Source organism: Petromyzon marinus, chromosome 7, assembly GCF_048934315.1.
Source record: "Petromyzon marinus isolate PM22_M1 ecotype Great Lakes invasive population chromosome 7, UKy_Petmar_22M1.pri1.0, whole genome shotgun sequence".
Lineage (NCBI taxonomy): Eukaryota > Metazoa > Chordata > Hyperoartia > Petromyzontiformes > Petromyzontidae > Petromyzon > Petromyzon marinus.
In genome coordinates this window covers 13286136-13298542 of record NC_133673.1, presented here as the reverse complement: position 1 = coordinate 13298542, position 12407 = coordinate 13286136, and the positions used below count along the sequence as shown (strand labels likewise).

The following is a 12407-nucleotide window of genomic DNA, read 5'->3' as shown; positions in this document are numbered from 1 at the left end:
ATGTACGTGTGTATATGTACGCGTGTATATGTGTATAGGTACGTGTGTATAGGTACGTGTGTGTCAGTAGAATGACGGTCAGCGCGCTGTGTTACAAACCTGGCGACCCGGGTTCTATTCTCGCTCACGTCCAACACCAGTGACGATTATTTGAACCGGTCCTGGGCCTCCCCTAGGTCGGCTCAGCCTCAAATGAGTACCTGGTGCGGTGCGTAAACATCGACGGCCTTCATAGGTGCTCGCTCACAGCACTTGCCCCAACAGTCTGTTACAGGCTATACGGGGGGTCTTTGTCTTTTGTATGTGTCTATGTCTATTCGTATGTACGCGTGCATATCCATTGTCATCTTCTCGTGCCCTTGCATTGGTATATGTGCGTGAATGTCTACACGTCTCTTGCTACATATACAATAGGGAATAAACAGGCATAATGTGGGCGCCGCGGTGGTGACGTGTTAACTCCCTCGCCCGGTTTGCCGGAGGTCGTGGGTTCAATCCCGACCCTGCCGCCCGTTGTACATTTGGAGTTTGCGTATTCTCCTCGCAGTAGCGTGGATTTATAATCTGGGTCCTCCGAGTTTTCCCTCCACATTTTGAAATATGCATTTAGAGTATTTGGCTGCTATTAAATGTCCACGTGATAAGCCACTTCGATGAGATTTGTGGCCAGGTCGCTTCTGCAAAGAGCTACGTAGCTCAGTGGGTCTGACCTGGTACAATAAAAATTAAAATACACTTGTATATCAATTGGTATAGTTCGCTATGGTAAGGAAAATATGAGGGCGTTCGCCGCTTGTTGCAGCGTGGTCCACAGTTCGAATGCAGCGGCCGCCCTAGTTAATACCACGGGGCGAATTAGCCGGCAGAAAATAGGTGTCGTCTGCTTCACAGAGTGAACGTTGAAGGTTGGAGGTCCCGTGACGACGTCATTCGCAAGAAGGGGCCGATATATGCCGGTGTCAGGGTCCAAAATTGAAAAATTAATGGACTCGCAAACCACTCAAAATTGGAAGAAAAAAATTAAGCTGGTCATCAGGACAACATTTGAAAAATGTAATTCTTATCAGGCCCCGGATTGTAAAAAAGGGCTTTTTGACCGAAGCGTCGCCTGTTACATACATGTCCTTTCAAGGACATCCGGTGATATTGACGGATGTCGAGTTTTTTTTTCATATTTAAATATTGTATGCCACTGTGCTAGCGTGGAGTGCTAAATTGCGAGTTACGTCATCTCCCGCTGTTTGGCGTCACGCTCTTCACGCACTAGCCTCCCGTCCTCCCACTCGTTTTGCTAAGCGACGACAAAGCCAATGAATGTGACGGCGTGGGCGGTGGTGTGAGTGGTTGGCACGCTGCGTGCACTAAGGGGCCATCCATTGAGTCGGTACGCAAAAAATCTGTCAAAACTTGACCCATCCCATCCCTACCTGTACGCACGCTTGACGCTCCCCCCCCCCGAATCCTATAGAACGGCCGATATTTAATCCACGCAGAAACGATCAAGGATTAATAATATTCACGTGTTTAAGCAAACAGATAGTCTACCGCCGGACTATCTAACTCATTTGAAGACCAAAGTAGACAAATTATTATCGAGGCTTTACACCCCCCCCCCCCCCGTTTCCTATGCGTACGCACATTGTCAGTAGACCCCCCCCCCCCATACTCAAGCGTAAGTGCTTTGGGTTAACCCCCGGTCCCCCCTCCATGCGTACGTACTCCATGGATGGCCCCTAACAGCCCGGCGATCGGAGTTCGATTCCCGCTCACAGGCCACCAACACCAGCGACAATACATCTGAACCGATCTTGGGCCTCCCCTAGGTCTACTCAGCCTCAAATGATTACCTTGTGCGGTGTGTTAACATCACTGGGGAGACAAAGGCGACCGGGCGTGATGATGGCCACCCATTCCCTCGTGTGCCGTGCCGGCTTGTATAGCTGCTCGCTAACAGCACTTTCCCCAACAGTCTGTTAAAGGCTATTACGGGGAATCTTTTTCCTATATTCTTTGGTGGGGTGGTTGGGGGGGGAGGCGATGGGACGGCTCGGAGGAGGAGGAGGGGGGAGATTACATTTGTCACAGACGGTTTTCAGTCCAAGCGCGGTTGCCAGGAATACAACACACACACACATATCGGCTAAGTCAACAGCAACTACCGCAGCCGCAACAACAAGCGCCACTCTAAGCGGCCAGATAGTGAGGCAATACAGTCACGGAGTACAAGATAGAGAGATGGGACGGGGAGAAGGTATATCGTGGTCGATAATATTAGGGAACGGAGTATGAGGCTACGTATGTAGCGAGCGGTGTTTGTGAATAGTTTGAAGAGTATTATGTGCTGTAAGCCCCTGCGAGTTTGCAGACACGGCCACGGCTGCGTTAAGACTTTAAGTCAAACCCTCAGAAAATAGAATCTTAAATACATCTCACACTAAGTGCTGGTGACGACTGCTGTTGCTGGTGAGGAAGCGAGGTGGCAGATCTTGAACACCGACGCAGGTAATTAATCGCACCTCCGAATTAATGTGCAAATATAATTAGTGTGTGCATTCGTTGATAACGTCGTGTTTCGTTTCTGAAAATTCTTCAATTATTATTCCGTGTTCAAATCAAGACTAATTATATATTTAAATCGCTTTTATCCGTGCCATTCATTTTTTCACATCCTTTAGATAATTTCACTGCTGGATTAAGGCTTTACCACACCTTGTCGGTAATGGGATTGGGGGTGGGATTGGGGGTGGGATCGGGGGCGGGGGGAGAGACCCCAGGACTGGTTTCGATATCACTCGCCGACGACCATAGTCGTGGTCGGAAATCGAAATCAGGTCGGCAGGTTCGTAGCGCAGTGCGCTCAACAATGCGCGCCACCTGCCTGACGCCTACTGCCGTTAGTAAATGACCCGACAGCCGGCCTGACCCGTAACCCTGAATAAACAGCAGCCCTCACCATAGCAGAGTTCCAATAGCTCTCTCCAAAGTTACAATGGCGGTATAAGCGACCGCTAGTTCTAGACGCTCTTTATAAATGTTATAATTGCACGAGAGTTCACCTTTATTGTAATTATTTGAATGTATAAAATACAAAGGTCACATCCATCACGTAAATTCAACGTGACGGCCAAACAAATGTTTACGTGCGCCTGGATTTTGAACCGATGCAGAGTTTCATCCGGTGTCATTTCCACTCTGAGTCACTCCAAGTCAATGTTTCTCAACTCCAGTCATTGTATGGTTTGCCTTTCCGTGATTACGCAGTCTTGTAGATCTTAAACAATAAATGTACAGTGAGGGAAAAAAGTATTTGATCCCCTATTTGAATAGTGAGAGACAGAATAACAACAACAAAATCCAGAAAAACGCATGTCAAAAATGTTATAAATTGATTTGCATTTTAATGAGGGAAATACGTATTTGACCCCCTCTCAATCAGAAATATTTCTGGCTCCCAGGTGTCTTTTATACAGGTAACGAGCTGAGATTAGGAGCACACTCTTAAAGGGAGTGCTCCTAATCTCAGCTTGTTACCTGTATAAAAGACACCTGTCCACAGAAGCAATCATTCAGATTCCAAACTCTCCATCATGGCCAAGACCAAAGAGCTCTCCAAGTATGTCAGGGACAAGATTGTAGACCTACACAAGGCTGGAATGGGCTACAAGACCATTGCCAAGCAGCTTGGTGAGAAGATGACAACAGTTGGTGCGATTATTCGCAAATGGAAGACACACAAAAGAACTGTCAATCTCCCTCGGCCTGGGGCTCCATGCAAGATCTCACCTCGTGGAGTTTCAATGATCATGAGAACGGTGAGGAATCAGCCCAGAACTACACGGGAGGATCTTGTCAATGATCTCAAGGCAGCTGGGACCAGTCACCAAGAAAACAATTGGTAACACTACGCCTTGAAGGACTGAAATCCTGCAGCGCCCGCAAGGTCCCCCTGCTCAAGAAAGCACATATACATGCCCGTCTGAAGTTTGCCAATGAACATCTGAATGATTCAGAGGACAACTGGGTAAAAGTGTTGTTGTCAGATGAGACCAAAATGGAGCTCTTTGGCATCAACTCAACTCGCCGTGTTTGGAGGAGGAGGAATGCTGCCTATGACCCCAAGAACACCATCCCCACCGTCAAACATGGAGGTGGAAACATTATGCTTTGGGGGTGTTTATCTGCTAAGGGGACAGGACAACTTCACCGCATCAAATGGACGATGGACTGGGCCATGTACCGTAAAATCTTGGGTGAGAACCTTCCCTCAGCCAGGGCATTGAAAATGGGTCATTGATGGGTATTCCAGCATGACAATGACCCAAAACACACGGCCAAGGCAACAAAGGAGTAGCTCAAGAAGAAGCACATTAAGGTCCTGGAGTGGCCTAGCCAGTCTCCAGACATTAATCCCATAGAAAATCTGTGGAGGGAGCTGAAGGTTCGAGTTGCCAAACGTCAGCCTCGAAACCTTAATGACTTGGAGAAGTAATAATAGGGGTTTCCCCCTTTTTTTGGCAACATTAACCACAATACCTGCAGTCAAAATGCAAACAAAAAACATTCTATGATAATATATGCATTGTCCTTGAAACTAATTGGTTCACACCAAGGGACGGCTTTCTTTTGAGCCTCGACCCAATTGGTGCTCGACCAGATGACGCCAAAAGGCGTACAGCTCAAAGACAATGCACTATCAAAGTAATGAGGGCTCGGGGTGAGCATCTACATCATTAGACCTCCTTTGCCAGTACCAAAATGTAATAATTGGGTTTTTCCCCTTTTTTTCTGGCAACAAAACTGAAACTGGAGAAAATCTGCAAAGAGGAGTGGGACAAAATCCCTCCTGAGATGTGTGCAAACCTGGTGGCCAACTACAAGAAACGTCTGACCTCTGTGATTGCCAACAAGGGTTTTGCCACCAAGTACTAAGTCATGTTTTGCAGAGGGGTCAAATACTTATTTCCCTCATTAAAATGCCAATCAATTTATAACATTTTTGACATGCATTTTTCTGGACTTTTTTGTTGTTATTCTGTCTCTCACTGCTCAAATAAACCTACCATTAAAATTATAGACTGATCATTTCTTTGTCAGTGGGCAAACGTACAAAATCAGCAGGGGATCAAATACTTTTTTTTTCTCACTGTAGAGACGCAGCCCAACCTTTACATGTTCATGCCGCTGCTGCCAGAAGGGCCTCCCTAAGAGAGAGAGAGAGCTCTATAAATCCCCTCTAAGATGGTAATTGGCCTACTCTTCCATACTGGCCTGGTGTCTTGGAAAATGTGGGAGCACAACCACACTTTACCCCAGCACACGTGACCTGTCGATCGACTTCCTGTGGTGAACCCATTTATGCTGCTGTGGGTGGACAGACGCAGGGTGGCTAGAGAGATGCCAGGGGGGGGGGGGGGTTAAAAAAAACTATTAATTGTTTCAACTACCGCGTCGAGGGATCGAACTGCCAACCGATGCATGGCGTGCAAGTCCAGTGTGCTAACCGTGAACAGGAACAGAGGCATCACAGCCGTTACTATTCACACACGCGAATTGGAGCCACTGCACGCATATGATGGTTGGTAACAGGGTCATCCATAGGGTGGCCCGGGGAAAATCACACCGCGTGCCCACCCCTCCCCCCCAAAACGCGGGGCCCGGGGCGTTTGCCCCGATTCGCCGTACTCCTCGGGGGACGGCTCTGGTTGGCAATCACGGACAGCTGGGAGCGTGGGGGGGGGGGGTGCGTCACGAGGCCTAGAGTCGGGAAACACTGCGCTAAGTAGGCGGACGTCGTCTGCACGTGTTGTGATCTTACCGCTCAGTGTCATCGGGGGCAATTGTCCTGCGAGGCGGCCACCATGACTCTGCTCGACTTAGACCGTCACTGTGCAAGTAACACACGCGTTTAATATTCTGATTCACTATGTAACACGATTTTTGTTCCTGGGTAGTAAGTGCTATTTTATAATTGCTTATGCCTCAAAAGTATAGAAAATGGCTATTGTTATTCCCCACAAACTTTGCTTTTGTGACCAGGACTTTACGTGAAGGAATTACACAAATGCACACCACGTTTTCTCATTGAAAATAGGTACATTTTAAAATATCACTGTCCTGGTCACAAAAGCAAAGTTTGTGGGGAATAACAGCCATTTTCTGTACTTTTGAGGCATAAGAAATTAGGAAATAACACTTACTACCCAGGAACAAAAAATATCTAAATTTGTTACACAGTTAATTATAATACATACACGTCGGCGGTGAGTCTCATCAGCTGGAGAATACGGTCACGCGAAATATATCGCATTTTGCTATAAGCGTTCAATTATTAAATCTGAATCGTCAGTTATCAAGTGTGATTTTTAAATTACAAAAAAATGAGTTCTCAATGCCGAAAAACGAATTGTCAATGATCACGTCGTTATTTTCAATTTAAAATCTTTCAATTGTGAAATAAATTTTTCAATTTTGAAATTGTGAATTCTCACCCACAGCCAATCTCTGTATTAATTTCCGCGTATCACAGGTGCCATGGCAACGGTGATGGTGAATGGACTGCGGGGGCTAGGATTTGTGAATGGTGGGACCGACCTCCTGACGTCGGGAAGACGCAGAGACCCAAAACATCACCATCGTCATCAGCAGCAGCAGCCGCATCATCATCAGCAGGAGCAGCAGCAGCATCGTGATTTCGAGAGGATGTTGCAAGCTGTGGCGGCCTGGATGACACAATGGGACCACTCCCAAGTACTGTTGTTATTCGCACGTGCGTTATCGCAATCCCAACTCCACGGGCAGAAATATCAGGCAAATAAAAATAGACGCCTGTTTTTGAAGTCATCCAAATGATTTGCTCCCCTCCACTGCCAACCCCAGCGCTTGCAGCAGACGATTCGTCACGATTCGTGCAGAGCGTAAGAACAAACATAATACGCTTACGTTACGTTTAGGCTCGCAAATTAGACCGAAATATACAATAAACAATACAAACTAACGCGACACAATTATATACACCGAAATAGGATACATTCGTGAATAGAATCGTGACATCCTGACCAAGCCGTTGCCAATGGGTGGAGGGTGAATTATACCATGCCGAATACATAGTAGACGGTTCGTCAATCGACAGAGCGCGTGCCTGGTGGTAAAGTGTGAGTAGGTCTGTCCTCGTTCAAGACATCTGGCCAGTGTGGAAGGATGTCGGCCGCAATGCCCTCTAGTGGAGGCCTCTGCCACGAGCAGCGGCGCGAGCGAGCAATTTCAGAGCTGCGCCTTTGCCCTTTAACTGAGAAACGAGAGCAAAGTTAACCACGCTGCCGCTGATTGTACGTTCGCGCGCGCGCGCGTGCGCGTGTGCCAGTCGGTCCTGTTCGTGACTTATTAAAGTTCCACGGGAATCGGTTGTCAATTTTCTGACTTTTCCAAAACCGGTAACCGATGCTGCAAAAGGTTACCGGTTACCGCGTATTAACGGTAGTAGGTGGCAGCCTCCACACCACGTGCGCCACGCAGACACAATACAGCCCGGATGCTCAGAGGAAATACGAATCAAGTAATGGGCGCTACTCAGGGTGGGATTGGACAATGATTTCCCGAAGTTTGAATTGGAGAATTAGGGGCATTTTAATAAATTGAGAAAGTATTAACCATCACGGATGTTCGTATTACATTGTTCGAGTTGCATTTGCGGCAACAATCGACAGGACATGATTGCAAAATGCAACAAAGGAAGCAAAGATGGGCTCAAGATTAAGTGTCATCCGAAACAGAAAATAACTCGCACGAGGCGAGCTCTCTGAGAAACAATGTGGAATGTTTGTTTGGAGAGATAAAGTGGAAAAAAAAACACGAGTGGGTCAAAGTAAATGGTTGAACAATACACCTTCACGGATCCGTCCCCCGCCACATACAGCATTAATGTTATTTGTACATCTCGCATAAAGTACGTATATTGTCATTCGTATAATGCTCTTCTGACCCAGAAAAGCCTCAATGAGTCTAATGACTTTTTCTTTCAGGACGTTGCGGCCAAGCGTTTGCTTTGCATAATCTCGATTGAGTAATTTAGAGTGTCATTTTATTTAGAAAATGTGGACCATGACGCTGACACTCCAGCTGGTATGTGTGTCACTCCTGTTGATGTGTGTCACTCCTGTTGGTGTGTGTGTCACTCCTGTTGGTGTGTGTGTGTCACTCCTGTTGGTGTGTGTGTCACTCCTGTTGGTGTGTGTGTCACTCCTGTTGGTGTGTGTTACTCTTGTTGGTGTGTGTGTCACTCCTGTTGGTGTGTGTGTCACTCCTGTTGGTGTGTCACTCCTGTTGGTGTGTGTGTGTCACTCTTGTTGGTGTGTGTGTGTCACTCCTGTTGGTGTGTGTGTCACTCCTGTTGGTGTGTGTCACTCCTGTTGGTGTGTGTGTCACTCCTGTTGGTGTGTGTGTCACTCCTGTTGGTGTGTGTGTCACTCCTGTTGGTGTGTGTGTCACTCTTGTTGGTGTGTGTGTCACTCTTGTTGGTGTGTGTGTCACTCCTGTAGGTGTGTGTGTCACTCCTGTTGGTGTGTGTGTCACTCCTGTTGGTGTGTGTGTCACTCCTGTTGGTGTGTGTGTGTCACTCCTGTTGGTGTGTCACTCCTGTTGGTGTGTGTGTCACTCCTGTTGGTGTGTCACTCCTGTTGGTGTGTCACTCCTGTTGGTGTGTGTGTGTCACTCCTGTTGGTGTGTCACTCCTGTTGGTGTGTGTCACTCCTGTTGGTGTGTGTGTCACTCCTGTTGGTGTGTCACTCCTGTTGGTGTGTCACTGCTGTTGGTGTGTGTGTGTCACTCCTGTTGGTGTGTCACTCCTGTTGGTGTGTCACTCCTGTTGGTGTGTGTGTGTCACTGCTTTTGGTGTGTCACTCCTAATGGTGTGTGTGTCACTCCTGTTGGTGTGTCACTGCTGTTGGTGTGTCACTCCTGTTGGTGTGCGTGTCACTCCTGTTGGTGTGTGTGTCACTCCTGTTGGTGTGTGTGTGTCACTGCTGTTGGTGTGTCACTCCTGTTGGTGTGTGTGTCACTCCTGTTGGTATGTGTGTGTCACTCCTGTTGGTGTGTCACTCCTGTTGGTGTGTCACTCCTGTTGGTGTGTGTGTCACTCCTGTTGGTGTGTGTGTGTCACTCCTGTTGGTGTGTCACTTCTGTTGGTGTGTGTGTCACTCCTGTTGGTGTATCACTCCTGTTGGTGTGTGTCACTCCTGTTGGTGTGTCACTCCTGTTGGTGTGTCACTCCTGTTGGTGTGTGTGTCACTGCTGTTGGTGTGTCACTCCTGTTGGTGTGTGTGTCACTCCTGTTGGTGTATCACTCCTGTTGGTGTGTGTCACTCCTGTTGGTGTGTCACTCCTGTTGGTGGGTGTGTGTCACTCCTATTGGTGTGTGTGTCACTGCTGTTGGTGTGTGTGTCACTGCTGTTGGTGTGTGTGTCACTCCTGTTGGTGTGTCACTCCTATTGGTGTGTGTGTCACTGCTGTTGGTGTGTGTGTCACTGCTGTTGGTGTGTGTGTTACTCCTGTTGGTGTGTCACTGCTGTTGGTGTGTGTGTCACTGCTGTTGGTGTGTGTGTGTCACTCCTATTGGTGTGTGTGTCACTGCTGTTGGTGTGTGTGTCACTGCTGTTGGTGTGTGTGTCACTCCTATTGGTGTGTTACTCCTGTTGGTGTGTGTGTCACTCCTGTTGGTGTGTGTGTCACCCCTATTGGTGTGTGTGTCACTCCTGTTGGTGTGTCACTCCTGTTAGTGTGTGTGTCACTCCTGTTGGTGTGTGTGTCACTCCTGTTGGTGTGTGTGTGTCACTCCTGTTGGTGTGTGTGTGTCACTGCTGTTGGTGTGTCACTCCTGTTGGTGGGTGTGTGTCACTCCTATTGGTGTGTGTGTGTCACTCCTGTTGGTGTGTGTGTCACTGCTGTTGGTGTGTGTGTCACTGCTGTTGGTGTGTTTGTGTCACTGCTGTTGGTGTGTGTGTGTTACTCCTGTTGGTGTGTCACTCCTATTGGTGTGTGTCACTCCTGTTAGTGTGTGTCACTCCTGTTGGTGTGTCACTCCTGTTGGTGTGTGTGTGTCACTCCTGTTGGTGTGTCACTGCTGTTGGTGTGTGTGTCACTGCTGTTGGTGTGTGTGTCACTGCTGTTGGTGTGTGTGTGTGTAACTGCTGTTGGTGTGTGTGTCACTCCTGTTGGTGTGTCACTCCTGTTGGTGTGTGTGTGTCACTCCTGTTGGTGTGTGTGTCACTCCTGTTGGTGTGTCACTGCTGTTGGTGTGTGTGTGTCACTGCTGTTGGTGTGTGTGTCACTCCTGTTGGTGTGTCACTCCTGTTGGTGTGTCACTCCTGTTGGTGTGTGTGTCACTGCTGTTGGTGTGTGTGTGTCACTCCTGTTGGTGTGTGTGTCACTGCTGTTGGTGTGTGTGTCACTGCTGTTGGTGTGTGTGTCACTGCTGTTGGCGTGTGTGTCACTGCTGTTGGTGTGTGTGTCACTGCTGTTGGTGTGTGTGTCACTGCTGTTGGTGTGTGTGTCACTCCTGTTGGTGTGTGTGTCACTGCTGTTGGTGTGTGTGTGTCACTTCTGTTGGTGTGTGTGTCACTCCTGTTAGTGTGTGTGTCACTGCTGTTGGTGTGTGTGTCACTGCTGTTGGTGTGTCACTCCTGTTGGTGTGTGTGTCACTGCTGTTGGTGTGTGTGTCACTCCTGTTGGTGTGTGTGTGTCACTGCTGTTGGTGTGTGTGTGTCACTCCTGTTGGTGTGTGTGTGTCACTGCTGTTGGTGTGTGTGTGTCACTCCTGTTGGTGTGTGTGTGTCACTGCTGTTGGTGTGTGTGTCACTGCTGTTGGTGTGTGTGTGCACGTTGTGCGGTCTGTGCGCAGCGCTGCTCCGTGCTCCGTGAGCTCGTGCGCTGCGGCGGCCCGGCCCAAGCGCAGCTGCTGTGGACCGCGCTCCAACCCGCGCTGCACCGCGACTTCATGTACACGGGTGGGTGTCCCCTACAGCCACTCCCCTACAGCCACTCCATGTACACGGGTGGGTGTCCCCTACAGCCACTCCCCTACCCCTACAGCCACTCCCCTAGCCCTACAGCCACTCCATGTACACGGGTGGGTGTCCCCTACAGCCACTCCCCTACAGCCACTCCATGTACACGGGTGGGTGTCCTCTACAGCCACTCCCCTACCCCTACAGCCACTCCATGTACACGGGTGGGTGTCCTCTACAGCCACTCCCCTACAGCCACTCCCCTTCCCCTACAGCCACTCCCCTACCCCTACAGCCACTCTATCTACACCGATGGGTGTCCCCTACAGCCACTCCCCTACAGCCACTCCATGTACACGGGTGGGTGTCTCCTACAGCCACTCTATCTACACCGATGGGTGTCCCCTACAACCACTCCCCTACAGCCACTCCCCTTCCCCTACAGCCACTCCCCTACCCCTACAGCCACTCCCCTTCCCCTACAGCCACTCCATGTACACCGGTGGGTGTCCCCTACAGCCACTCCCCTTCCCCTACAGCCACTCCCCTACCCCTACAGCCACTCGTCACGGGGCTCCCATAGTGTGACGATCGAGGGCAGTGAGCCGGCTCTGCGGAGAACCTGGCTTCCAGCCGAGGTTTTTCTTTTTTTAGTCACCCAACCGTGATTAAGCCGCGTTCTCGAATGTATGAGTTGTTGGTCTCAGCCCGGTTACCAGTGACTTACACAGAGACCCATAGACTCACATAGAGATCCATAGCCTCTGGCTTCCGATTGCCGGACATTGTAAGGTCGCGCTCATTACACACAAAGTGTTTTCCGCAAATTAACCACACACAATACCTTTGTTGATCTCGTCAAGAAGCATAAACCATCACGCAAACTCCGGTCATCCTCGCAGCAGCGGCTTATTGCTAGCCATCAAACAGACGCTCAATGCATCGAGCGCTTTCAGATGCGCTTCTGCGGCCGCCTGGAACGCTCTTCCCTCTGATATTAGGAAGTCACTGGAGGTATGCATTTTAAAATCTAGATTGAAAAGTCATTTCCTTAGAACTGTTTTTTTGTGTGTTTAGTTTGTTGTTGTCTTTCCCCGGCACCTTCAATTCAATTGGTTGGCTAGGCACCGTGCGAAAGAAGTCCAACATACAGTACCTACATTAAGGCGGATTCTCAAATGTAGTCAGTTGATGGTCTCAATCTGGTTACCAACGACTTAGATGGAGACTCATAGGCTCACACAGATATCCACAGGCTATGACAAAGACCAATAGACTAATATGGCCTGAGCTGTGATTACACTTGGTTCTCATCTGTAGCGAGCTGATGATCTCAGCCCAGGCCACCGATGAATGCACGGTATTGCACTGAATTGAACAAAATTCCAGTGCTGGGAATAGTCATGCATT

At 48.9% G+C, this 12407-nt stretch overlaps 1 protein-coding gene across 1 annotated transcript in view; it reads left to right on the top strand.

Annotated features, from left to right (window-relative positions):
* The first annotated feature begins 1633 nt into the window (after positions 1–1633).
* The window catches only part of LOC116940106 (uncharacterized), a 67387-nt gene continuing 56613 nt past the window's right edge, over positions 1634–12407 (top strand). Inside the window, exons 1-3 of the mRNA XM_076065493.1 lie at positions 1634–2502; positions 6527–6747; positions 10892–10997. Of these exons, the coding sequence (XP_075921608.1) occupies positions 6532–6747; positions 10892–10997 (322 nt within the window). The 5' untranslated portion in view covers positions 1634–2502; positions 6527–6531. The remainder of the gene's footprint in view (positions 2503–6526; positions 6748–10891; positions 10998–12407) is intronic.